The sequence below is a fragment of the Grus americana genome, chromosome 1 (assembly GCF_028858705.1).
Source record: "Grus americana isolate bGruAme1 chromosome 1, bGruAme1.mat, whole genome shotgun sequence".
In the NCBI taxonomy this organism is placed as follows: domain Eukaryota; kingdom Metazoa; phylum Chordata; class Aves; order Gruiformes; family Gruidae; genus Grus; species Grus americana.
This window is the reverse complement of record NC_072852.1, coordinates 60,680,938-60,704,960: the sequence shown is the minus strand read 5'-3', so window position 1 is coordinate 60,704,960 and position 24,023 is coordinate 60,680,938. Positions and strand designations below refer to the sequence as shown.

Genomic DNA, 24,023 nt, shown 5'->3' with positions numbered 1-24,023 from the left:
GGAACTAAAGACAGTAAAATGAAGTTTGACACTTTGTATTTTGGGGGAGACTATTTGACTGCAGGTGTTAAAATATTACCTCCGTGACGACAATTCAGTAGTCTGCCTTGAAAAACCACGTTCACTTATAAAACTAAATGCTCTTGAGAGCGGCAAACTCTGTCAGCCCTTCCCCTAGCACCTGTTTCCCTGAATTTTGCCAACGAGTTTAACGCCCAGGCAGCAATAGGCTGTCCTTGGCATTTTTGTTTTTCGAATAACATCTAAACCGGTAATACACTGAAGAGGAGAGGAGAGAAAAGCCGCCCAACCAAACTACTCCACACGGCAGCTGGCAGCGAGTGTGCTGAAATCACTCCCGCCAGTATCTCATCTCCTTCTAGGCACGGCGAGAATAAACCATTTTAGGGGACGAGCCACTGCGGAACAGCAGCACAGCACCACGAATAACGGAGGCGAAGACGAGCAACGGGCGCCGGGGCCTCCTCCCAACCGACAACTCCCGGCACGCGGACGGCGGTGGTGTGACTCTTTCCGCGCACGCGGAGGTTCAGTCCGAATGCCCAATCATCGATCGCGACCGCGCAGGCCATGGCGTGGCACGCCGAGGCACCGATCAGGCGCGCGGCCGGCGGCGCGCTGTGGAAACGCCTCAGGCCCCGGGGGCGGTGCCGAGCGGGGGCGGTGCCGGGCGGGCTTAGGCGGTGCCGCGCCAACCAAAACAACGACACGCCCCGGCAGCCCTTGCGCCCGCTCCCGGCCGCCACCATCACCATCGCCGCCACCCGGCGGGGCCCGCTCGGGGCGCGAAGCGGGCACGGAGACCCGCCGCCACCGCCGCCATGAAGCTTCGCGTGCGGGTGCAGAAGCGAACGGCTCCGCTGGAGGTGCAAGGGGCGGAGCCAACGCTGGGGGAGCTGCGCGCGCAGCTGCGCCGGGCCCTGCTGCCCGCCTGGGGGTACAGGTAGCGTGCGGAGCGAACCATCGTGCGTGTGCGGGGGGTGTTGGGGTGGCGGCCGCGCGCACGCGGGGCTTGGGCCGGCGGGGCCGTACCACACGGTGCGGGGAGAGGGGTGGGGCGGCCCGGCCTATCTCCCCAGCCGCCCGCGGCGGCTCTGGCGCCCCCTGCGGGGCGGGTGGCGGGTGCTGGTGGTCCTCTGCGGCCGTGAGGCGTGCGGTTCCTCCTCTGGCCGAGCGTGAGGGGCGCCGAGAGGAGGGGGCAGAGCGGCCGGGACGCTGCCGGCTCCGGGGGAAGGCCCGCGGTGTGAAGGCCAGGCGGTTGGTAGGCCCGTGTGCGGGGGGGACGCCGAGGCTCCGCCCGGGGGCCGGGCACCACACCACCGGGTGGGAAGGGGGTGTGTGTTAAAAGATCGGCGGCTTGGAGGTTTTGCCCGGCTCGGGAGGGCACGGTGCCAGGGCTGGTGCAGGGCTTGGTAACGCCCGCTGGTGAGCGCCGTCCCGCGGATCTGCCGCAGCACCGGGGGTAGGGCCGCGGGTCCCTTCCGCTTCGGCCGCGGTTTGCTTCCCGGCCCTTGGCTGCAGAAGAGGAAAGTAAAAGTTCGGGAAACGCTTTGCTGTGAAATACGGATTGCAGCTCAGTCAGAGCCGACTTAAAGTTCCGTGTGGCCTTTACGTCACAAAAATTGTTGTAGAGTGTCAGTTTTATAGTTTTGCAGGCTTCTTAGAGAAGCTCTGGGTTTAAATTTCATAAATGTTTTACCTATAAAGAACTCATGGCAGTCTTTATAGGAGAGTAAAGTCTGCAAAATCAGTTTAAGAAATTCCTACAAGAAGGGGCTCGTTTTCTAATGGTGGCTAAAGGGTTTGTATTCACAAACCTTTAATTAGGTGTGATGTACTAGTTTTTCACTGGTGAAACACATGTTTGATAGCACTGCACTGTGCTGCATAGCAGCGTGGGCAGGACACATCTGAAGTTGCAGCTTGTCTTGCCACAGTGGGTGTGTTTTGTAGCTGATACTGCATAGCTGCTTCCGTGCTAACCAGTTACATTTCTATTTGGTGGGTTTTTTAAGCATCTTTACTTATTACCCTCATTTGCAACGAGTGTGCTGCAAGACTATCTTGTTTTTAAATAATCTCAGCCAATAGCTTATTTAAAACTTGTTTTGCTAAGTCTGATGTCTTCTAATTTGGAGGGCACTTGTCTGGTTTCCTTCATAACTGTTTTATGAGCAATTACTGTAAATGAAGTTACACCTACCAGGCAGCTGCAGCTACTTAAAATGTACTTGGAGATAAAAGTGGGGGAAATAATTTCATACCATATTTTTTCCTCACTCTTCCTTTAAAATATAGCTAATTGATAATGGATTAAACCCCAGGGCATAGTACTATTGTAGTATGCAGTATGCATTTCTAACTATATCTCTGTGTGCAGTTACCCAGGTGCAGCCAACTGTGTTTCCTCTTTTTTTTTTTTCTCTATTTTGCAGTTCTGATACCAAGTTTTCAATAACATTGAACAGAAAAGATGCTCTCACAGAAGATCAGAAGACCTTAGCTTCATATGGGATTGTTTCTGGTGATTTGATATGCTTATTACTAGAAGAAGCAGATGGACAACCCAGCCTACCTCCTCCTCCTCCGCCTTCTACTCCTCCCCCACTTGAGAATGGTCATGAGCCGTCCACCTTGATCCCCAACAAAAGTCAGGCCCACAGACTGAAAGAAGAAGGGCAGAATGAGCAATCTGACAACCAGAAAGCTCAGCTGGAAGTTCAAAAGAGTGATGAGAGGGTAAGTACATGAGAATTGCCCTGTACAACACAAGGTAAAAATGAAGGTATCTTGTTATGTCAGTTGCTATATTATATCTCTACAGAATATTTGGCTCCTAATACTTGTTTGATATATAGCCAGTTATTTGGATGGCAAATTGTCTCCATTGTATAATTAGCTGTGACACAGAAGCTAGTTCAGCGACCCTGAGGTGTTTCAGCTCTGACATTTTTACAGGATTGAATGTTTTTGCTGAAACATGCACTTTCCATAAGTATGTTAGGAGTGTGTTTCTTACCTGCCTCAGTGCTGCCTTCTCGAGGAAACTGATTCTAGGTACCAAACAAATGCAACAGGCACTGCCTGTCGGAAACGCCGCTCACAAGATGAGCTCACAATTCCTTTCTACTGGGTTGTAACACTTCCCTGTGGTTCAGGCGGCCTGCCACAGAGTGAGACCTGTCTGTCTTGTGTGTGAAGGCTGTGTTGCTGAGATAGCTCCTGCCTCATGCTTCGTAGGTCTACATCTGAATGACCCCATATGTTTTGTGCAGCTAATAGGCATATTTTTTCATATTACTCAGTGGTTTATTTCTCTGACAGTACATACAATAGTTAAGCAGATAACAGTTCCTGCCACCTGCTGGGTCCTGTAGTGAATGGATCCTCCCTAGAGCAGGCTCTGCAGGTACAGCCTAGTGCCATGGCCTGTCTTGTTATATGGTCCTGTCTGGTTTAGGCCAAATCTTGAGAAGGTGGGAGGAAATTGTCTTCCAACATTCTTTCAAAGCAAGTAGTTTTTTTATTTTGGAATGAATTTCAAATACAAAATGTCTCTTAATACAGCCTTTGTATGGGGTCTTTTAAAATACTGTTTTATGTATGAAGATTAAGATTTAGGATACAAATAATTGTAAGTAATGAAAGAAAATGTAGTCGGACTGTTGTCCCATTGATTCTTGTCAGCAATAGTCCTTACATGGTGCTGTGGGCATGCAAGCTCCTTATGTGTGTCAGTCAGACCATAGTAAGGTGTGCAGAAGTATATGTTTCATGTTTATTTAATATATGAAAGCAAGCTGAAAGATTCTCACATCTTCCTCCAAAATTGTGGTGGGAGATGACAAGAAGATTTCTAAGCAACTAAGTGTCGTTGTAGAAGAGCTCTAGAAGGCTGAAAATCTATGTTTAACTGGGGCCGTGTCCGTTGCTGTTAATGAGAGAAGGGAAGTTCCATGGGTGGAACTCGTACAAACATACAGGTGTCTTGTGCCATTGGGCATGGATGTGGGGGAGAAGTAGCTACAGCTCCTTTAGACTCTTCCCCCCCCCCCTTCCTGACCTTTCCCTTAGGTGAATCTGCTTATAGTTTTCATTAGCTACTTTTTTTTTTAATGTGTCTGTGGGTTGTTTTATCAGTTAACATAATAATATGGTGTGATTTTGGTAGAAGAAAGGAAGCCACAAAAAAACCACAGTGCCTCTCAAGTGTCAGCAGATATATTCCATTGATGAGGGTTTTTTTTCCACCTATTTAGGCCTATTGTGTTTCTAAGCAGACCAAGTTACCATTTTTTGGTTACTTGCCATGCATGTTGGCTATATTTAAATAAACGGTGGTACTACAGTGAGTAAATTATACCTTTGTATGTTGCAAAAATTCTGAAGAAAGTTTAGTATATTATCACTTTGATTTCAAGTAGTATATATGATCAGATGACCCTTTTATGAAGGACTTGCATTATAAATATAAAAAAATATGGAGGCTATGTGTATAATCCCAGTCTCCAGCTGGGATGCTAGAAAATGGAAATGTAATGAATGTGTAAAACTTGCATGAGAAATCAGTTGAGTAGACTTGGTGCCTGTGAGGGCTGGAATAAGCAGACAAGTAATATTTTTTTTTTTTATATATATATATACACACAAAGTGTAATTTTCTGAATGAAGGTGTATTTTACTTTCCCTTGAAGGCAGGATCCAGCCTAGAATTTCCTTCTGAATTAGTCCCAGAACATGTTGACCTGGAAGAAGGAACAGGTTCCTATCCCTCTGAACCCATGCTGTGCAGTGAAGCTGCTGATGGTGAAATACCACATTCCTTAGAGATGCTCTACCTTTCTGCTGAGTGTACCAGTGCCACTGATGCCTTGATTGTTCTAGTACACCTTCTCATGATGGAGACAGGCTATGTACCTCAGGTAGGTGCACAACCAATCAGGAGATTTCTTGGTCAGTATGATAAAGCTGTGTAATATCATGGGAATGTGTGATATAAGATGCATCTCAGGATCCACTTCTGGCTTTGTACGTGTCTGTCAGCAGCAGGGGCTGCTGAAGTATCAGCTTCTTTAATTTGCCTGACCAGGAAGCCTTAAGGCTAGAGAATAGAGCAGATTTTAGGTGTGAGAGAAGTGGCCTGTCCCCATATTTCTTTCAGTCCTCAGCCTCACTAGGACCCAGCTGGTAACCTCCTGTTTCTGCTTTGTACTGTTGAGCTTGTGTAGTTGTGCTTAGACTGTAGCACTTCCTCGAAGAGCTACCTTAAGCGTCAGTATCACCTCAGTGGTATCCTGTTCAAATGGTGGTTAACAAGGCCTAGGTCTGACAAAATGTTGTTTCCAATTCCGTATTCATTTCAGCTGAGTTAATTTAGGCTTTGGCTCCACTAACCTACAGAGGTATCTTAACTTGTAGTCGAGCACCTATGGCAGTACCTCTGTACAATGTATGAATTCGCCTTTTTCCTTTAGATTTTCAGATTTGCATTGTATGTTTACTCATACATGGCTAGACATGAAAAAAAAAAAAGATTTGGTCTCAGGGAAGGTGTTTAAATTATCATGTTTTTTACTGCAGTGAGGGATCAGTTTAGGTGTCTGGTTGACCAATAGCAGTTTAATAAATTTAAGTTAATTGCATTTCTGTAGCCTGAAATACTATCTGAAGAATACATTGGCAACTGGGAAGAAAGTTTGTTTATGTCAGTCAGTAGGCTTGGAAGTAGGGAAGATGATTGCTGTGCAGATTTAAGGGGAAAGAGAGGGTCTACTTGTACTTAGGATTATGTTGTGTCCCCCTCTGGGATTCCATCTGTCTGGTTGAACCCCAGCTGGCAACTAAGCACACCCACGTGGCAACACCACACAGCTGCCCACTCACTCCTTCCTCCCCTGCCTGTCCAGTGGGATGGAGAGGAGAATTTGAAGAAAAAAAAATAAAACTCATGGGTTGGGATAAGGACAGTTTCATGGGACAGCAAAGGAAGAGGAAAGTAACAACAACAGTGCTAATAAAAGAGTATACAAAGCTGGTGATACGCAATGCAATTTGCTCACCAATCAGAACCTGATACTCAGCCTGTCCCTGAGCCACAGTCCCTCCTCCCTGGCCAGCTCCGCGCTTATATACTGAGCATGACATCATATGGTATGGAATATCCCTTTGGCCAGTTTGGGTCAGGTGTCCTGGCTGTGTCGCCTACCAGCTTCTTGTGAAAATTAACTCTATCATAGCAAAAAACCAGGACACCGTATTTTCATACTGAATTGAAAAGAAACACTGTTAGTCCACTCAGATTTATTTTTAATGGATTTTAAGCTGTGATTCTTCAAGCCCTGTCAGACCTCATAACTTCACAGAAAAGGTGCAATAACATGTTTTTCATGAAGTAAGTTAACGTACATACAGCAGTTGTCAGAGTGCTGGAATAAATGACAGAATGAAGTACATGTCTTAAAGAAATAGGTGCGAGTCTGCTCACCGAACAACCTTCGCTGTCAGAAACTGGGACAGGACAGAAAATTACTAAACTTCTCCTTAGATTTGCTGTTAGTCCTGGGGAAAATAGTATATAATCGTGCAATTATAGTCTGTGTCATAATGCGCATTGGGACTAAACTAAGATTTGAATTGCAAGCAGCATTCTGGCAGTTCCTAACTTTTATTTCTCTTTTTTCACCTCTTAGTCTTGGTACATTGCTAAAGTATGGCAGTGTTATCTCTTTATTTCTAGGGGACAGAAGCCAAGGCAGTGTCTATGCCAGAGAAATGGAGAGGGAATGGTGTTTATAAGCTACAGTACACACATCCCCTTTGTGAAGAAGGTTGTGCTGGTTTGACTTGTGTGCCTTTGGGAGATCTTGTTGCTATTAATGGTAAGTTAGCCAAGTTTTTATCCTGGATGGGCATTGCTAAATATTACAGTTGTTTAGCAAGAGAAAACTTAAATTTGCTCTTGTGCACTCTGTTTAGAACTGCACCTTGATTATCCAGGTTTCTGAGGTGCAAGAGATGCTGGATATTCTTGGCATTTCCTGTGTCTGTGTTAAACGTTTCCCTCCCTTTAACCATAACAGGTCAGTCCTTAGGGGATTCAGCTGGCCTTTTCATTGCAATGTTGTAGAAATCTGTTTCTTGTCTCATTTCCTAGGAACTTTGGTATACGTTGCCAAACATTAAAAGAGAGTAGATTTGCTCCAGCTACAATGTTTTTGTCTTGTCTCATGTTCTTTGCAAGACTTATAAACAACTTCCAGGCTATGTATTCTTTAGTTTTAATGTATAATTGTTCCTGTAGCACACTAACAGTTTAACTGTGTTCTCAAAAATTGTGTTTAGTTTAAGCTATTCAATCCAGAAGATTTAGGGAAGTCTTATTTTTTTGAAGCAACTTCCATATCACTTGGTGGTTTTTTGGAATTCTTTTGTTTGTCTTTTTGTGGTGGTTTTTTTTCTTCCTTTTTCATATTTTACTTAGCATTTGAGCAATTCCACATTTTTGCAGAACCAATATTAAACTGGGACTTGATTCTAATGTCAAAATATCTTTGATTAAAATTTTTATGTTTATTTGTAAAACTTGTAACTGATTACGCCAATTTGTATAAGCACATACGTTTTCTTGGATCAAAAGTTTTAACCAATTCAGGTTAAGGTTAGATTTATGCCAGTGTTATAACTACCATGCAAATAGTGTTCGTATAATAAGCTTGTTGAGTCTTTCTCTTGTTAATATTTCTTTAATGACTGGGTTATAATAATGGTTTGCAGTTTACTTCTTTTAGCTGTGTTAGATCTCTTTCCATGTGATTGAACTGTTGAAGGCAATGCTTGGTTTCTGTCACCAAGATCTTTGTTTATTCCCTGCTATTTTCAGTTCCATTTCATTTTTCTGAAATTTTTATTTGTCTAGCTGCTTGCTGTAGTTGGGTATTTTCCTTGAGGAAATCTGGTAAGGGAGGAAAGTAAAACTCTTCTGAGGGATAAGGCAGTAATTAAGTTATCTTTGTCATCTCTCAATGTGTTTTAAATTTTGATTTTTTTTTTTCTTATATTTGCAGCAACATTAAAAATCAACAAAGAGATTAAAGGTGTGAAGAGAATACAACTATTGCCAGCATCCTTCATTTGCTTTCAGGAGCCAGGTACTACTGAACTATGATATTCATAGTAGTAAACTGAAAAGTAAGGAAGTCACACGTTGAGGAAGGATATACTTCAGTAGAGGACCAAATAGGTAAAGAATAGCAAAAAAAGAATAAAAATGTGGTTACCATTTAGGCAAGTCATAGCTTTGTGGTAAAAGGAATTCAGAGTATAGCCATTTACACACGTTTTGTTGTTGAAACAATTTGAATTTATTGGATTAACTGTGTAAGGAAAGAACCTTGTAAAGCCTGAGTCATCTTCTGGCCCATATGCCTGGGATCCTAAGCATATGTGTGAATCTCTGGGGCAGTGATGCTGGATTATACCCCCTTTCTGCCTGGCAGTTCGGGACTTCAGAGGCTGATGGTACCTACACTCTTGTTGTGGCACTGTAACTGTTACATTCTTTTTTGTCAGAAAACATGTGCTGACCACATAGCTCTCTCCAGAATGCCAAAATTCGAGGGAAAACAAAGATGGGGGAGGAGAGAAGGGCAGATAGATGTGGATCCTTGTGAGCACAGACCTGACTAGCCTTTTGTTCTCTGAAGCATATGAACTGCTTTGTTGGCAGTTGAGGCTGGCCGTGTCCTACGCTGTGTACTGGGTAGCTCCAGCTGCTGATGTACAAGTCTAGTCAAAAGGCTTTAGAAGAGAAACTGAGCACCGAAATGTGTCCGGTATAACTGTAGAGTCTTCTGGCTCCTCTTTATTCAGAGAATGGAATGGAAAAACATTCTTGTAAAAAAAAAAAAAAAAAAAAAAAAGAATATTGCAGGCATTTACAACATAGGTGCATGTTAGACGTGAGCTTTGAAATCTGACAAAAGAAACTCTTGACAGCATGAGAGTCAGTTCGTTTCTGAAGAACTCTAGTATTTCTCTTAATGGTGCTTTGTAAGGCCAAAGGAGGGCCTAGCCTGACCATGGAACTGGTCTGTAGTTTGTCAATGAATTACTTTTTGCATGACTGTTACACTCTAACTGCTCCCATCAAAATTACAAGCAGATTACAGTTCTGCTTATAAGAAAACCATAATTCTTCCACTCTTAAATAACTTTTGCATTATAACCTCCTGAAGTTAAGCTTTTTACCTCTCTTCTTTGATAGAAAAGGTTGCAGGTGTTTACAAAGACCTTCAGAAATTATCCCGTCTCTTTAAAGACCAGCTGGTTTACTCTCTTCTGGCTGCTGCCCGACAAGGTGAGAGAAAACATTTACAATTAGAGATGATACTTCATTTTTGAGGATGGAAGGAAGGGGGTTTATCTAAAGCCTTGAAGAAAAAGTGTTAGAAACAGCTGTTCAGTGATGGGTATATAAAGAGTAAGCACAAAGTAATTTATACATTCTAAAGAAATTATTATATTAATCTTTGTATCTCAGAAAATGTTAATATAATGATAGTTTCCTGGGTTTAATTTTTGATTGTTCTAGTCTCACTTAAGAGACTGGAGTGGGTGTTTTCCACATTTAGCAATGAGAAAATCATACCACAGTAGTTTTAGTCCATTTCTTTGTCAAAGCAGAAAAATTTATATAGCATCATATTTGGAAGTCTTACCCCAGGAATGATCTTCTCAGGGCTTGGAAAGGATGGTAGGAAGTAACCCAAGCTGGTGTTTGTGGAGCAGTAGGAAGCCAGGCTTTCTCTGTATAGGTATTGCCGTAAAAGGTCTCAGCTTTGTATTCTGAAGACTATTCAATGGAATTCCCTCTAGACTTCAGTGTGGGAAGGTTTTATGTGAGGCATGTGCTCTGTATTTAATGTGGTTTTTATTTTTTAAATTGGGCAGGTCTTTTTTCTTTACCTATTCCTTTGTTCTGTAGCCTATAGACATAGGTGTGTGGAATGTTTTTTAGGCTTAGTGGTCAATAGTGGTCAGTATAAAGTGCCATTTGCCCTATTTTGTGCACTCTGTAAGTGTACTTGGAGTTGCAAGAGATCTGTTTTATAAGAAGTCACGTCACAGTACTTTCCGAGAAAAGTGGTGTAACTCAGGCATCAAAGGGAAATGATTTAAGGGAAAGATTATAATGTCCTTTCTTTCTTTTAGGGTCTTTAGAGATAGACTAAACTCTGCACCACTTAAGTAATGCTTCTATTTTCTCCACTTTGTAGCTCTGAACTTGCCAGACGTGTTTGGGTTAGTGGTCCTTCCTCTTGAGCTCAAGCTTCGGATTTTCAGACTTCTGGATGTCCGTTCACTCATCTCTCTTTCTGCTGTTTGCCGTGATCTTTACACGGCTTCCAATGACCAGCTTCTGTGGAGGTTTATGTATCTGCGAGATTTCCGAGGTAATGTCGAGGCACATGTTTTTCTAATTACATTCTCATGTGAACAGAGCGATTAGTCTGACAGATTTTGATAAGAGGCTCCTCAGGCAATCACTTTCAATTTTTAAACACTGAGTAAATGCAGTCATTTGTGATGCTAACCAGTGCAGTTGGTCAGGTGTAATTCAGGTGGATGTGCAGTTTTCTGCCAGGAAAACTGATGACAATCTGTGGAGCCATTACTGATGGACCACATAGTTCTTCCCATTGTGTGGTGCAGACTTCCCTTGTTTTCGTCTGTTTTTCTGGCTACCTCGGTGTACTAGCTATTGCAGATATTAGGAAGCGGAGGGAAGAGATATTCCTGCTATTAATTTCTCACAAGAGATTGAAGAAATAAGGTGATCAAGGGAAGTGCTGTCAGGAGTCAGATGGGGACTATTTGTGGGATTTCCCTACTTATCCTTATATCCCCACTATACTTATTACAGTAACTTTTGGAGATGATGCTTTATGTAGAATGGGTCTGCAGGTAGATTACCTATTGAATGGCCCTGGAGCTTTATATTTTTTAAGATGCATTATCTTTATTAAAAATGTACTGATGAAAAGTGTTTTTTGCATCTCTTGATTGTTCTGCAGTTCTGACAAAACTGTGGACATCTGTGGCATGAATGCTACTTAAAATAGATTGCTGCTCTTAGGTTTTTTTGCTTCTCTTTGTAGATCCTATTGCAAGGCCTCGTGACACGGACTGGAAAGAAGTAGGTGGCTTTTTTATGTAATCTCTCTGAGATTATTCTCCACATGCTAATTTGAGAATAAAACATAGACTTTGGGAAGCGGTAACTTCTGAGTTACACTTTAGTTTAGAAGTGTGGTGTTCCGTGTACACATGTTGAGTTTGGTCAGATTAAGAGAAAACAGCATCAACAAGTTACACGGTACATGCCCAAATCATGGGTTAGAGGTCTTTGAGGGGTGCTGCGTTTGGTCTTTGGTAGGCAGCGGAGTTGCTGTTCTGGGTTTTGAGGCTGGTGAGGAGTGCTTTTCTGCGAAGTACTGCAGAACTGAATGCAGTTACTGAAGGTGGAACACAAAGCACTTAGAGCTTTAAAATGCCTTTGTTTCTGTTTGCAGCTATACAAGAAAAAGTTGAAACAGAAGAAGGAGGCCCTACGATGGAGACACATGATGTTTCTGCCCCCTACACCTCATCCAATCCCCTTTCATCCCAACCCATTCTATCCTAATCCCTTTCCTCCCAACCCATTCCCATCAAACCCAATCTATCCCCCAATGATTATTGGTGGAGAATATGATGAGAGACCAGCACTTCCATATGTTGGAGACCCAATTAACTCACTCATTCCTGGCCCAGGAGAAGCACCAGGCCAGTTTCCTCCATTCAGACCACACTTTGACCCAATTGGTTCCTTGCCTGGAGCAAACCCAACGCTTCCAGGACGAGCTGGTCCCAATGACAGGTTTCCACCTAGACCCAGCCGGGGCCGCCCCATGGACATTCGCCGTGCGTTCATTTGATTGCTGCTTTTTCCTTCAGTGAGTTTTCTAGTCCCCGAGCTTGCTTTCTAACTGCAGGAGATTGCAAATCCCAGGCACTAACATCTGCCTTCTCTTCAGATTGTGGCAAGAACGTGTGTGCATGGTAATGCTTCAACCACAAAGGTTGGGTTTAGTTTATGCTCTGGTAGTACTGTACCACCTGACACTAAGGTCTACTTCATGAAGAGCTACAACTTAGGACAGTTTGTTCTTCTTCCCCCGCTTTGCTCTTAATCATCTGTGAAGTGCTACTTAGAGACCAGAAGGATACAGGCCAAATATTTGCTGCATCAGATAAAGAGCACTTTAAATACAAACCATATACTTGTCTGTCTTATTTGAAGATTTTATTGAATTGCCAGGAAAAATGATGTTGTTTAAAATCTACCTGGCTACTAATCTTTATTAACAAAAAAATCTACCGTGTTCCACATAGAACAGGGTACTACCGCTGTTATGGTAGACGTGCGTTCATGGAAATTTTCAAAGATGACATTTCCTTTTCCCTTTAATGTTTTATTAGGTAAAAAGCATTTTTGTATTGTTACTTAATACACAAAGAATACAGGGAAGGGATTTTCTTTACAATGGAAATATTAGAACACAATTTTGTTTTACAAACAACTGAGTAAAGTCATGCTACAGTGCAAGTCTGAACAGAAGCAGAGCAATTTTACAAAGAACCAGCAGCAAAACTTTTGTCTTTCTCCTTGACTTTAGAAATAAGGAGCTGTAGTACATGGCTGCGTTTACTGTGTGTGAACTAAAGCTGGTGCAAAAATAAACATTTCCTCTTGCCTAACTTACTTAAGGAATTAAATAGGTTAACCTGATTGCAGTGGAAATGGGATCACAGTAGGAGAAGCAGAATGAGTTCTCCCTTTACTGCAGTAAGCTCCATTTAATTCCATTACTTCAGTATCAAAATATATCTTGCCAAGAGGAAATGTGTTGTAGCATGTTATGAGCACCTTTCAAGTCTTGTCTTACTAACTAATGAGCAACTCACAAGACCACTGTTAAAGTCTCCTGATGAGATCTGCAGGCTGATGCTGGAGCTCAATTAAAGGAAGACTGGAATGACTACACTTTGCTAGAACATTTTGTTTCTTACGTATTTTTTTAAGATGGATTGATCTTAGTGTTTCTATAAATGTACATGGTACTGATGACTGTTGTGACAGCTGATACTATTTTCTAAAATCTTTCTGAAATTCCAACTGTGGAAATGGAATGACATTTCCTGTTAAATACAAGCTAGTTAATCAGTAATACTTATGTGCTTTTTCAGGTGATATTTCAGTGATTCATCTTCTTGTTTTGTATAAAATCAGCTGACTTCAAGTAGGGTCACGAAGCTTTGCCATTAACTCCAGTGGAAGTAAAATATAATACTTTATTTTGCTGTCAGAAGTTGTATGGCTTCTTTCTTCCCTTTTCTACTTCACAGCAATGGCATACCAGTGCAAATCCTGCCATAATTAAACACCTAAGAGCGTGTCTTCGTAGAGTCTGGGAACGTTGGCTTCCCTTCAATACCAAGAGTAGCCTTAATTTTTAACATTCGCCTCCAGTGGTTGAATTGCCTCGTTCCAACAGAATTCTCACTGAAGTGTATAGTCTGGCCTCTTAAAGCTTGCAGTGATTCTTTCGAATCCACTGGCTATGAAAAGGAGAAGGGAAATCTACACTGTGTTGGTCTTGCACCATTTTGCCCTTGTGATGAGTGCTTCAGAAATGCATGCATAATACTCAGATAAGGTTATGCAGCTTTAACTGATAAAATAATTTGTAACTTTCCACTTTTTTTTTTTTTTAAAGCTATTTCTGGGAACAATGATTTCTATGTGTGTGAGATGTTAATTTTGTGGTGCCAATGATACTTGCGTTACCCGTGCCTTGATGACAGCCCTGTTGCTTGCTCTGCTGATGTGCCCCATGCTGCTCTGGAGTTGGGCCCTCTCTGACATGAAGACAACCTCCTCATGCTCCTGCCAGGCTGGTTCCACAGGTTGTTTGTCCTGGATTTTGTCATTGGAATGTTTGGTTTTGAAGAAATGAACTCAGCCTTTTTACATATACATCACTAAGTGACCTGAAGAGATTCCTTCCCTTTCTTCACTGTTCCTTCACAACGTAGTAAAGGTATTTTGAGCCAAAGATAAAGGAACCTGACTTACCTTCAACTGTCAAGTTCCTAAAGAGGAGTTCCCTTTATTCATAAAACAGGATATGAAATATAAAGTGCATGTCTTGGGACAAACAGTGTAAAATTACAAGATAAACCAGAGGAAATACTTGAAAACTAGCTGTTTGTTTTGTTTACTCATCAGCTCCTAAGTCAGGTATGTGTATCGTCGTTTGCGAACTCATAGAAGAGACATCACAGAGGATGAAATGCCTGAAGATGGGCATTTCTTATCTGTACCCAGCACTGTGAGGGTTGCTACTAACAGTCACTTGGAAATGAGGAACTGTTGTCCTTGGCTTTTCTACTTACTGTTTTATCTTATTTGTGAAAATTAAATCAACCAGATGAAGTAACTGGGTCATATGCAGGGTGTAAGGTCTTCTGTACCTGCCTGTGATTAGTGAAAGAGAAGAAAATACCACTGCAGTTACAAGCAGGACTGCTTTTCTTCTGAACCTTAGCTTTATACAAGACTTTGAGTTGCATGGGAACATAAGTGACATTCCTCTTGAAATACCACACCTTTACAAGAAAGTCAAGATGTTTCTTGGTCTATATCTAAACAGCAAAATGTAAACCAGTTTTCCAGGTGGTGGATGTGAGTGGGTGTCATAGCTGCATCCCAGCTCCTCCTTGGGCTGGATCCAAACGTGCAAATCTATTCATGTTTCCTGGCTTCCTTGTGAAGAAAGTTAAAGTATGCAGGATGAAAGGGAAGCTCTGACGGGTGCTCGGTTTTCACAGCTGTGTGAGAAAGATCCCAAGGCATGCTGCAGGGCATGTCTGCCCTGTGACTTAAATGTAACTTCTGTTGACCAACTCTTCTGTTGCCTTCTTACTGCCCCTAACCCCAGCCATTATATATAGCTGTGGGCAAATGAGATCTGAGTCACTGCTGGGTATCAAGTCACCAGTGCTGTTCTGTTACTGTGCTCTGTTGGAGGACAGCCCTGCTGTGTTCAAATGCAGCATCAGCAAATGATCCAACCGTTGTGGTTTCAGTGATGAACTGAGGTCGATTTATGGGGTCATGCCATACTAGTCACTAGTTAGTTATTTTTTGTATAGGTCGTGCCAGTAAGACATATAAAGATTCAGGGGATAGAGCAATTGAGGATTCTGGCAATAAACTTCTGCCTTTTCATCTCTGGTGACCATTTAGTAGGAAAAGGCATAAACCATGCTGAGGGAAGTGTTACAGAAGGAAATCCTCTCCCACCAGTGTTGTATTACCTGCTCTCCATATAGTGGAGCCTGTTAATCTGCTATTGTTCTTGCCAGTGGGACAGTGATCGCTCAAGGCCATTTGTCACTCGTTTATTGCTCCTGGAGACCGCAAAACAGCAGGGTCTGGTTTTTTTTTTTCCCTCAGACAATGACATGTATTTATGATGCTACATTGTAAACTGCTTAGCAAACCTGGAAGGACAACACAGAACTGAGGGGGGTGGGAGGGAGAAGATAAATCATCAGGGAGTAGGGTGATTCTATAATACTGAACTTGAGGTATAAATCATTAATCCAGATGAGTCTCTCGAGAGCCTTCCAACCTGGAAAAGCTATGCTGTTACTTGCCTGAAAGTGCAGAGGTCACAAAAGCCATTATATGTGTAAAGGCCTGCTCAGGGGTAGGTCGTACAAGATCCAGATGACTGCATTGGATTTAGATGTTCATTACAGGTGCTACGCAGGAGGGAATTGCTTGTTTGGCTTTATTCCCGCCAGTGTATCCTAAGATCCAGATGGCAAATGCTGCTGTTGCTTTTGATGCTTTGCGGATCTCCCTGTTTAAGTGACAGCAAAGATCTGTGCCATTGGCTCAAATGTTTTTAACTTACTGACCTCTCTGCCTCCCTGGACGTTCCTATGTGTCATCAAGGTCAAGTTGCTGAGGGATGCACAAGCCTAAGGTCTGGCTTTGAAGCTGTATGCACAGTTTGTGACTAAAGTACTTGACAAAACTTGAAGAAAAGTCGAGGGTGTGGGATGGGGACTGGCGCCTGCATTAGGTGTGTTAAAGTAGAACTAGCATGGTGCAGGGGGTCAGTTCTCAGCTGGTAGAAATAGCCATAGAGACATTGGTTTACCCAGGGTGGGGTTTTTTTCAACTGTGAATGTAGCATGTGTCACTCCTGGTTTTTGCCACGTCCCAGTTCTAGTGTATGTGCTCATAGATGGCTTCATTCTGTGTTGCCAGCTTAGAGGAAAAGCATGCCTGGCAAAGATCCATCTCTTGTCTTCTCTGGAAGAATAATTCCTGGGGAGTGGTCGGGAAGGACTAATACTGATCATTCCCTGCTTGGGGCAATCCCATATGTGCCCTCTCACGGCTTGGTGTCTGCACGGACCCCAGCTCATCTTATTTGTAAAGGATAGTTTTCCTGTTCTAATGCAGGTTTGTCACCTTGCATTCATTTTGCACTCACCCTAGTGAAGTCAATGGGAGTTCAAGGAGGGAGACAGGATTTCACTCCATCTCACCATCCATTCGGTATTATGGAACACTCAGCACACAAGTATGTGCACTTCATCAGCTCTGCTATTAATTAAGCATGTTCCTGGGGGACATACTTAGCCAGATGTGACCAAGTCACCAAAGTGCTTGGAGTTTAGCTGGGTTTTGTCTGGAATTTATGTGAACTCTGAACATGAACTCTGGTGTTTCCAGGGGCAGGGGAAGAAGTTGTTTTTTGTGTAGAAGGCCCATTTCTCAGGTTATTTTTGAGCTAAGGCTACAGGGTTAGAACATGACATTTTTCTCTCAGAACTCAGGAATCACATGCAGGGGACATAAATGCAAAGTATGGAACAGAGATGTTTTATCTGCTATGAGCAGACTGATCTGGAACAAACCAGCAGTCCATCTGGATGACCTGCTCATGTGATCTTTGGTGCTTACTGATGTCTGGTACCATATTTAACTTGAATGTAGTTTTGCTCTGAAAAGTGACTTTTTATAAAGTTGGTATCATGAAGTTCCACAGTTCACTGTGTTTCCATGCGCAAGCATGCTCGCTTTATCAGTCAATGAATACTTACTCTTGACTTTGTTTTTGCACATCTGTTTCTGAAATAAGTTTTTTTTTTTTTTAGCTCAACCTCAGCAAGGATTCAGTAATTGGAAGTTAGCAATTGTATTGACTATATACAAATAAAAATAAAATCTAGTTTGCACTGTCATAACTGTTGACTCCACATGGGTTAGCAAGAGTAAAATTTGCTTTACAATTCAGTCATTTGAACAGATGTGATTCTGATTATGCACAAAAAACAATGAAATAGTGCCACTTCTATACAGACACTTTTCAGACTGTTATTATAATATTTTCTTTGTATTAAAACAATTATAGTTTTCTAAATTCCTTTTACCCAGATGTTAGTTGTAAATTGCTGGGTACCACTGAGTGTATTGCAGGATGACATCAGGTATGCTGATATGAAGAGTGAGGGCTGACAAAAGCACAGATCCAGCTGCAGGGCTGTTAGTCGGAAAACAGGCTAGCAAATGACTTCCTCAGGTTGCGGATGGTCTCAGCTTTTGCTTCGTCTTCATTGGCATTTCCCCGCTGAGATGATTCAGATATGCTGAAGGTGTTTGTCAGGGACTGCGATTTGCTGAAATGGAAAACAGTGTTCAGACTCAGCAGGAGAAGGTGGTAGTTCAAAGCTGGCTACTGATGCTTTGTGTTCCATCACACAGGCAAATTCAAGGATAAAAGGAGAGGTAAGCAAGGAGAAACTCCACATGCTAAGACAGCCAGGAATGAGGGGAGGGGAGAGGCTGGGGCACGAGCAGGTGGCTCCAATATCACAGTCCAGACTAGTAAATGTTTATGAAAACATCTGACTAAAACCATGCAATTGCAACCGTTGTGAGGAACAGTTAACTAAGTTCACTACTAATACCGAAGAATGGATTCATACTGAGGGTCACCTCATCGGCCACACCATTAATGGTGGTCCTGTCCTTTCAAATGTGAGAGCACGAGGGGTTGGGCAAGTTGGTAGCCGTGTCCTGTGCAATGCGTGCTGTTGCCTGCCCTCCCTGTTGTGTCTGCTGTGACTGTCAGCTGCGGTATGCAGGCCTTCTGGTTGGCCACTCTGCTCCTGCTGGGTGTGTATGTGCTAGTGTGATGTTCAGATCAGGACCGTGCTTTTGAAGTAAATCTCCCAGTTTTCCCCACTTACCATGCTTTGTCACTGAGTGGTTTCTCCTGGTCAGTAAAGCATTCAGCACAAGACCAGAGTACCTGAAATATGTGTAGTGTGGAGACTGCATCCTTAGCACCAATATTTTGATCCTTAAGTCCGCTGGTCTTGGTTTGCCTTGCTAATGTAGACATCATCACTGAAAGCCTGCTCCAGAACATCACTCCTCTGCTGTCTAGAAACTGTCTTCTCATTGCTTAGCCTATAGTTTGGTCTGGTCTCTTCATACCAGTTTGCTCTTGTGTCAACTTTTTGTCAACACCAAATATGGTGCTGGCCAGATATGCTCCATGAATGGTGGCAGCAAAGGCTGCTACCAAAGAGCCACACAAATTCAGTGCTGCGCTCTGCTCCAGAAGACCACTTAAACGTACAGTCACCATCTGGAGTCTTATATATATATGAGTATCGCCACTTCCCCCCTCCTTTTTTTTTTTTTTTTTTCTTTTTTTTTGCTACCAGTTGCAGAAAAATGCCTGATGAAGAACCTTGTGTGGCCCCCGCATTCAGGAAATAGTGAAGGAATGGCTCTTGTTAGGCTTTCTGGCCAATAATGCGCAGATACAGCCTGTAAGTATACACCCTGCTGGGAAGGTAGTAGCTGTGTTGATATGGCTGGGGTAGAGCACGTGATTAACTATGAGCACGTGAGCAAGAGGAAAAATGTGAAATCTTAGAGATGTCAAGTAGAATTTGTTCTTCCTGACAGTGGTTCAATGGTGGCCTGTTACGTCCAGGCGTATGTACCTCTGCTGTCACACACAGTTGCCCAGGCCTTTGTCCCTGGGGACTACTGCCTGACAACAACTGATAGGTTCTTCATACCCGCTCAGGGTACTTTTTTAACAGCCTTATTCTATTATCTACAGCTATTAGCAGTTTAACAGAGCACCTACTTCAGATGCGGGTGTGGGGTGGTTTGCTGCTTGGACGTTTCAGTGGGGCTTGGCTGGCTAGGAGCCCGGCCTTGAGCGGGAGGTCTAGGCTGCTGTGGAGGGAACACGCCTGCCTTGGAGGCCTGGACTGGAGAGGACCCAGTTGCTGATCGGACTTGCTGTGGAGATCCAGGTGACCTTTGCTGCTGAGGTGAAGTGGACTGGGGACTCTGGGGCTGCTGTCCTTGAGGGGAGAGCCGCTGCTGCGGAGGTGCATTTGTCCGTGGAGGCTGAGATCCCTGGGGCTGGCGTGGTCCACCTGTAGATGTGTAGGCATAAACATGAGGAAGTGCATGTGGTAGACAACAAGCAAGGAGCCATCTATATGGAAGAATGGGTTTTGCTAGGGGAGGAGACTATTCTCAGAGTAGCTTCATGCAGAAGGATAAGGGAAAACTTCTTCTATCAGCCTAACACTGGTGTCGTGCCCACATCTCTAGAGTTGTGGTCCATTTCTCTACCTCCTTCAGCACTGAAGTCTGCCACTCTCCCCAAAGAGAGTCACTTCAGTGTGCTGTACTCTTTCAGGGAACTAATATTTCTTATCCTTGGCAAGCACTTCCTGTGTTGGGAAGGAAGAGTCACTGGAGAACCAACGCTGCAGGAAATGCAAGCTGAATCTGCTGGTTTGGGCCAGCAGTCCCTTTGTGGGCCCAGCAGTTTGATGTGAGACTGTGCATCCTATCGCTATCCATACATCTGTTCCAGCATTATCAGCAGGTGGCTTCAGCCATATTGGTAGAAGATTCTCAAAACTGAAGAGGATGTGGAAAATAATTGGATGTGACATGAGAAATTGCTGGACGTGACAGGTAACAGTGTGAGAAGCTGACAAAAACAGCTGACAGCGTTGTGAGGGCTGGCTGGATTTCACAGGTGATCAAGGGGGAGTTATGTGAGAAAAAACTTCACAGAGAATTTAAGGGAAGTACTGGAGACAGATGGGGAAGTGGTATCCTGCAAGGCCAGCAATTCCTAGGTCAACATATCAGTTGTAGCGTATAATGCCAAGATTACATTAGATGTCTTTGGTATCAGAAATACCAGATTTTGGATACAGCAAAGCTGTGACCAATGAGGAAAAGGTAATTAGAGGTGGGTGTTAATTTGGTAGGAGATTGGGGTGGAGAAATGAAAGGACAAAGGTGGCAAAAAGGAGGGTCTAATTGGTTATGTGAATTGAGTGGTTGGTGTGGTCTAGGAACCCATAGAGCAGTCCTGTGCTTCATTACCTCAGCATAAGTCAAGACAATAAATCAAATCTGTTGTTTTGACCAGGCACATAAGTCAAACCTGCTTCTGCTGTCAGGAGGAGGTAGGGGTGTGCTCTTGCTGACAGGGGAACACCTGGACGGATGGATCAAGGATCCTAGCATCACCATGTTGGTGTCTGTTCCAAGCCTGACAGCACCAGCATCTTCCCATCACTTAACGCTTGTGGCCACTACAGCTTTGTGCAAACGCAAATACACTCTGTGCCCAGAACTCTGCTCTAGTGTTAATTCAAGTGGCCTCACTTTGCTGAGCCAAGTCCTACCAGCTGTGTCAACTGGGTCTGTACCAAAGTTTCACCCCACTTTCTGAGCTGCTGTGGAATATGGTAACAGCTGCTTTAACAGCACACTGGATTTGCTGCCTGCTTGTCAGCGAATTGGAACAATGAGTGAAACCTTTATCCTGATAGCTTTCATTTAGAAGGAAAACTGATATGTCTCAGTCCAAACTGTCATGGGGCCACAAGAACTGTACCTTGGGGAGGAGGCCGTGGTTGGGACAGTTGTCCAAGCTGAGGTCCAGTCTGAGATTTCATTGATGCAGGCTGAACTTGTAGAGGCTAGAGGAAAAAAGGCATTCCAGTTAATACAGAGTCCCCAAAGAGAAGCCTTGAGGTAATATAGGAACTGCGGAGTCATGAAGTGTTCCTTAAATATACACACACGCAGCATCTGGCTGGTTAAATCTCATGAGACTAAAATGGAGAGCTGAGTAATAAAGAGCACAGAAGTTGTTTGCTCACAGGGAATAACAATGAAGTTACAACTTAGAATGTTTTTTAGGCAATCAGGAATTACCAAATGTATCAGGCCTAAGGGGATCTCTTAGTCTGATCTCCCATTTTGGACAGTTGCCAGCACCAGATGTTTCAAAGGAAGGAGGGATGAACCATGGAAACATCTATGGAGTAATTGTCTCTTTACCCTAAGGGGTTTCCTCTTAATTGTTAATAGACAAGGGCCAGCTTAAACCCTGAAACTTGAAGCTTACTATCTGCTCCACAAAATCTTTGCAACAGTTCAGATATTTTGGGTTGATATTTACACCCAGACCCTTTGAGTCTTGCTCAGCTCTCAGCCTCACTGCTTTTCCTATTTCTTAGCTCCATTGCTTTGTTCTGAGTTTTGAGAATAGTTCTCACAACCTGCCCTTGCTAGACCGTTCATTATTTTGCAAACCTTTACTGCCCTCTCTCTCATTCACCTCCTTTCTAAAGCCAAGAGACTGAATCCCTTTGGTCCTTCCATGGGAATGTTTCCAGGCCCTTAATTATTTTCATCACCCACTTCTCTTTCCCAGCTTTGTGATTCCTTCTGCAGATGCCAGAGGCAGGTCTGCTTGTGTTATTCCAGATGCAGCAGTATCTGGGTTCTCTGTATACATCACCAGCTCATTTCTCCTGCATCCTAATTTCCTGCTTCTCCCTTGTCAACACAACCATAGGCTGAGCAATGGTTTTCATTAACCTGTATGCGACGATGTCTTTCTCAAGGGGCATGGCTAGTGCCACTTGCAAGGTCTACAGATTGTTTATGTTCTCCATCTCTCTACCCTCAGCTTAGCTTACCTTCCAGTCTTCCATATGGAATTTCATTTGCTGTTGTGGTGACTTAACATACATAGCTCTGCCAGATGTTCTTCACTGCCATCCCTGGTCCTGACTAACACAAATGAGTTGGTGCCATCTGCACTTTCTTCTCTCTCACTGTTTACTCTTTTTGACAGATATTTTAATAAACAGATTAAGCAATGCAGAACTGTTGCACAAAGGGCTGCTCCAAGGTTAACAAAAGTCTGAGTAAGCCTATTGTACAAAATTGTTTATGAAAGCAGAGGAAGCTGGAGACAGATAGGCTGGTATGTGCTGGATTATTTACATGGAGAACACAGTGATAAAAGGGTCTTCAAGGCTCCTGAAAGGTCAGGAGAATGAACTCAGTGATTCTGGAAATGGGAAAAAATGTTGGAAATATTGAAACAAGTTTCAACTGACTACCATATACATGATGAGGTTGCCAGACCATCTTTTACACTTTTTTTCCTGGGACTTGCTAAATGGACAGGGAGGAAAACATGGGAATTTTCCATTCATGGCTTCCAGTCCTACATAGCGTGGGACACTAAACCTTTCCTTTGTGCTGGTGGAAATTTACTGTCCTAATGCTGTGAGACATCCTGATTAGACCAACCAAAGAAAGGGGATCAGATCTTCATGTTCGCCTTTACGGGCTTTGTATACAGCCAACCCAAGGCTTCTCAGAGATGAAGGCAAAACAGGATTTTGAGGCTCAGAGATGAAGGGGTGAGGGCCAGCCCAAGGTCTTCTGCTTTTTGAAGGGAAACAGTGATGGGAAGAGATGGAGGCAGGGCAGAGAGATAAGGAGAGAACCACAGCTGTAACCATAAAACCAGGTTTCATGTTGTAGCCATGAAAAAAAGGTTGTCATTAACATCTTAACCTGTCCTGGGCTCAACTAACCCAATTATCAACGTGACCAGGCCTAGCATCCTTTACGTATCCCCTCTGCTAACTGTTTGCAAGAATTAAAATCTCTCATATCTATGTCTTTATCTGAGGCCAGCTTCGGCTCCACAATGAAACTTTGCCTTTTAGCTCCTCCCTGTTTGATTTCTTTAATAGTACTTGTCTGTTACCTTGCCTAAGGCTTTTTGACAGTCTAGCTACATTATTTCATTATTTTGACTGATTGCCTGTTATCTACCACTTTATGAAAGAATTCTCAAAGCAATGATGGGAGAAGAATCAAAAGGAAATTAATGGGACATTTCTCTTAAAAAGAAAAACGTGGTAGATGATCTTAAGCCATGGTTCTGTTGGTCTTCCGTATTATTTTTTAAATTATTGTCTGAGATAATTCATAAGGTCCATGACTCTTACAACTTTTTAAAAACATATTTTGTATTTGTTGTACACCAATCCTCTAGAGCAAAACTGTTTCTAATGAAATTGCACATTTTTTTCTTGGCAGCTTTGTCACTTCCTAAATTCAGTTCATTGGATGTAGCCACCTGGGTCTGGGGGCTTAGTAATTTTTTAAAATAACAGTCATCACTGATTTAATCACTGTTTTTGCTCTCACTTCTGTCTCTTACCAGGAAAAACTATATCTAGTTTAAAAACTTTCCCACTTTCAGCAATTAAATTTAATAGAGTCACAACATTGTCCCTGTTGTCTTCCTTTTCTCCCTTAACTTTGGCTGATCCATAGAGCCCACCAATTGTTTGGTAGGGTTCCATCTTTTGATGAACTCAAAGAATTTGTTTAATTCTTCCCTCTCTCTGTTCTTCAAAATCAATTCCTATTCTTTTTATGTTTCCTTTTATTACTTGCATGGTGATGCATAAAGGTCTTCTTAAATGTTCGATTTCCAAAT

General features: G+C 43.0%; 2 protein-coding genes across 5 annotated transcripts in view; one reads left to right on the top strand and one right to left on the bottom strand.

The window, feature by feature from the left end:
- The first annotated feature begins 689 nt into the window (after nucleotides 1–689).
- Nucleotides 690–15,023, top strand: FBXO7 (F-box protein 7). 3 transcript variants are annotated; one of them, XM_054813141.1, is made up of 10 exons: nucleotides 700–964; nucleotides 2,457–2,760; nucleotides 4,716–4,943; nucleotides 6,758–6,899; nucleotides 8,085–8,168; nucleotides 9,284–9,376; nucleotides 10,296–10,472; nucleotides 11,178–11,215; nucleotides 11,592–12,014; nucleotides 13,839–15,023. In XM_054813141.1, the coding sequence occupies exons 1-9, from the start codon at nucleotides 843–845 to the stop codon at nucleotides 11,994–11,996; spliced, it is 1,593 nt and encodes a 530-aa protein (XP_054669116.1). In that variant the 5' UTR covers nucleotides 700–842; the 3' UTR covers nucleotides 11,997–12,014; nucleotides 13,839–15,023. The 3 variants fall into 3 exon arrangements, with proteins under 3 accessions (XP_054669117.1, XP_054669119.1, XP_054669116.1); XM_054813142.1 differs by having other exon boundaries at nucleotides 690–964; nucleotides 11,592–15,023; XM_054813144.1 differs by lacking the exons at nucleotides 11,178–11,215; nucleotides 13,839–15,023 and having other exon boundaries at nucleotides 699–964; nucleotides 11,592–11,849.
- Nucleotides 15,024–17,254: 2,231 nt separating this feature from the next.
- SYN3 (synapsin III) overlaps nucleotides 17,255–24,023 on the bottom strand; it is a 199,213-nt gene continuing 192,444 nt past the window's right edge. For both annotated transcript variants that reach the window (XM_054813139.1, XM_054813140.1), the window contains 3 exons: nucleotides 21,102–21,186; nucleotides 19,314–19,611; nucleotides 17,255–17,823 (listed from right to left, as the gene is read on the bottom strand). In XM_054813139.1, the coding sequence (XP_054669114.1) occupies nucleotides 17,691–17,823; nucleotides 19,314–19,611; nucleotides 21,102–21,186 (516 nt within the window). In that variant the 3' untranslated portion in view covers nucleotides 17,255–17,690. The remainder of the gene's footprint in view (nucleotides 17,824–19,313; nucleotides 19,612–21,101; nucleotides 21,187–24,023) is intronic.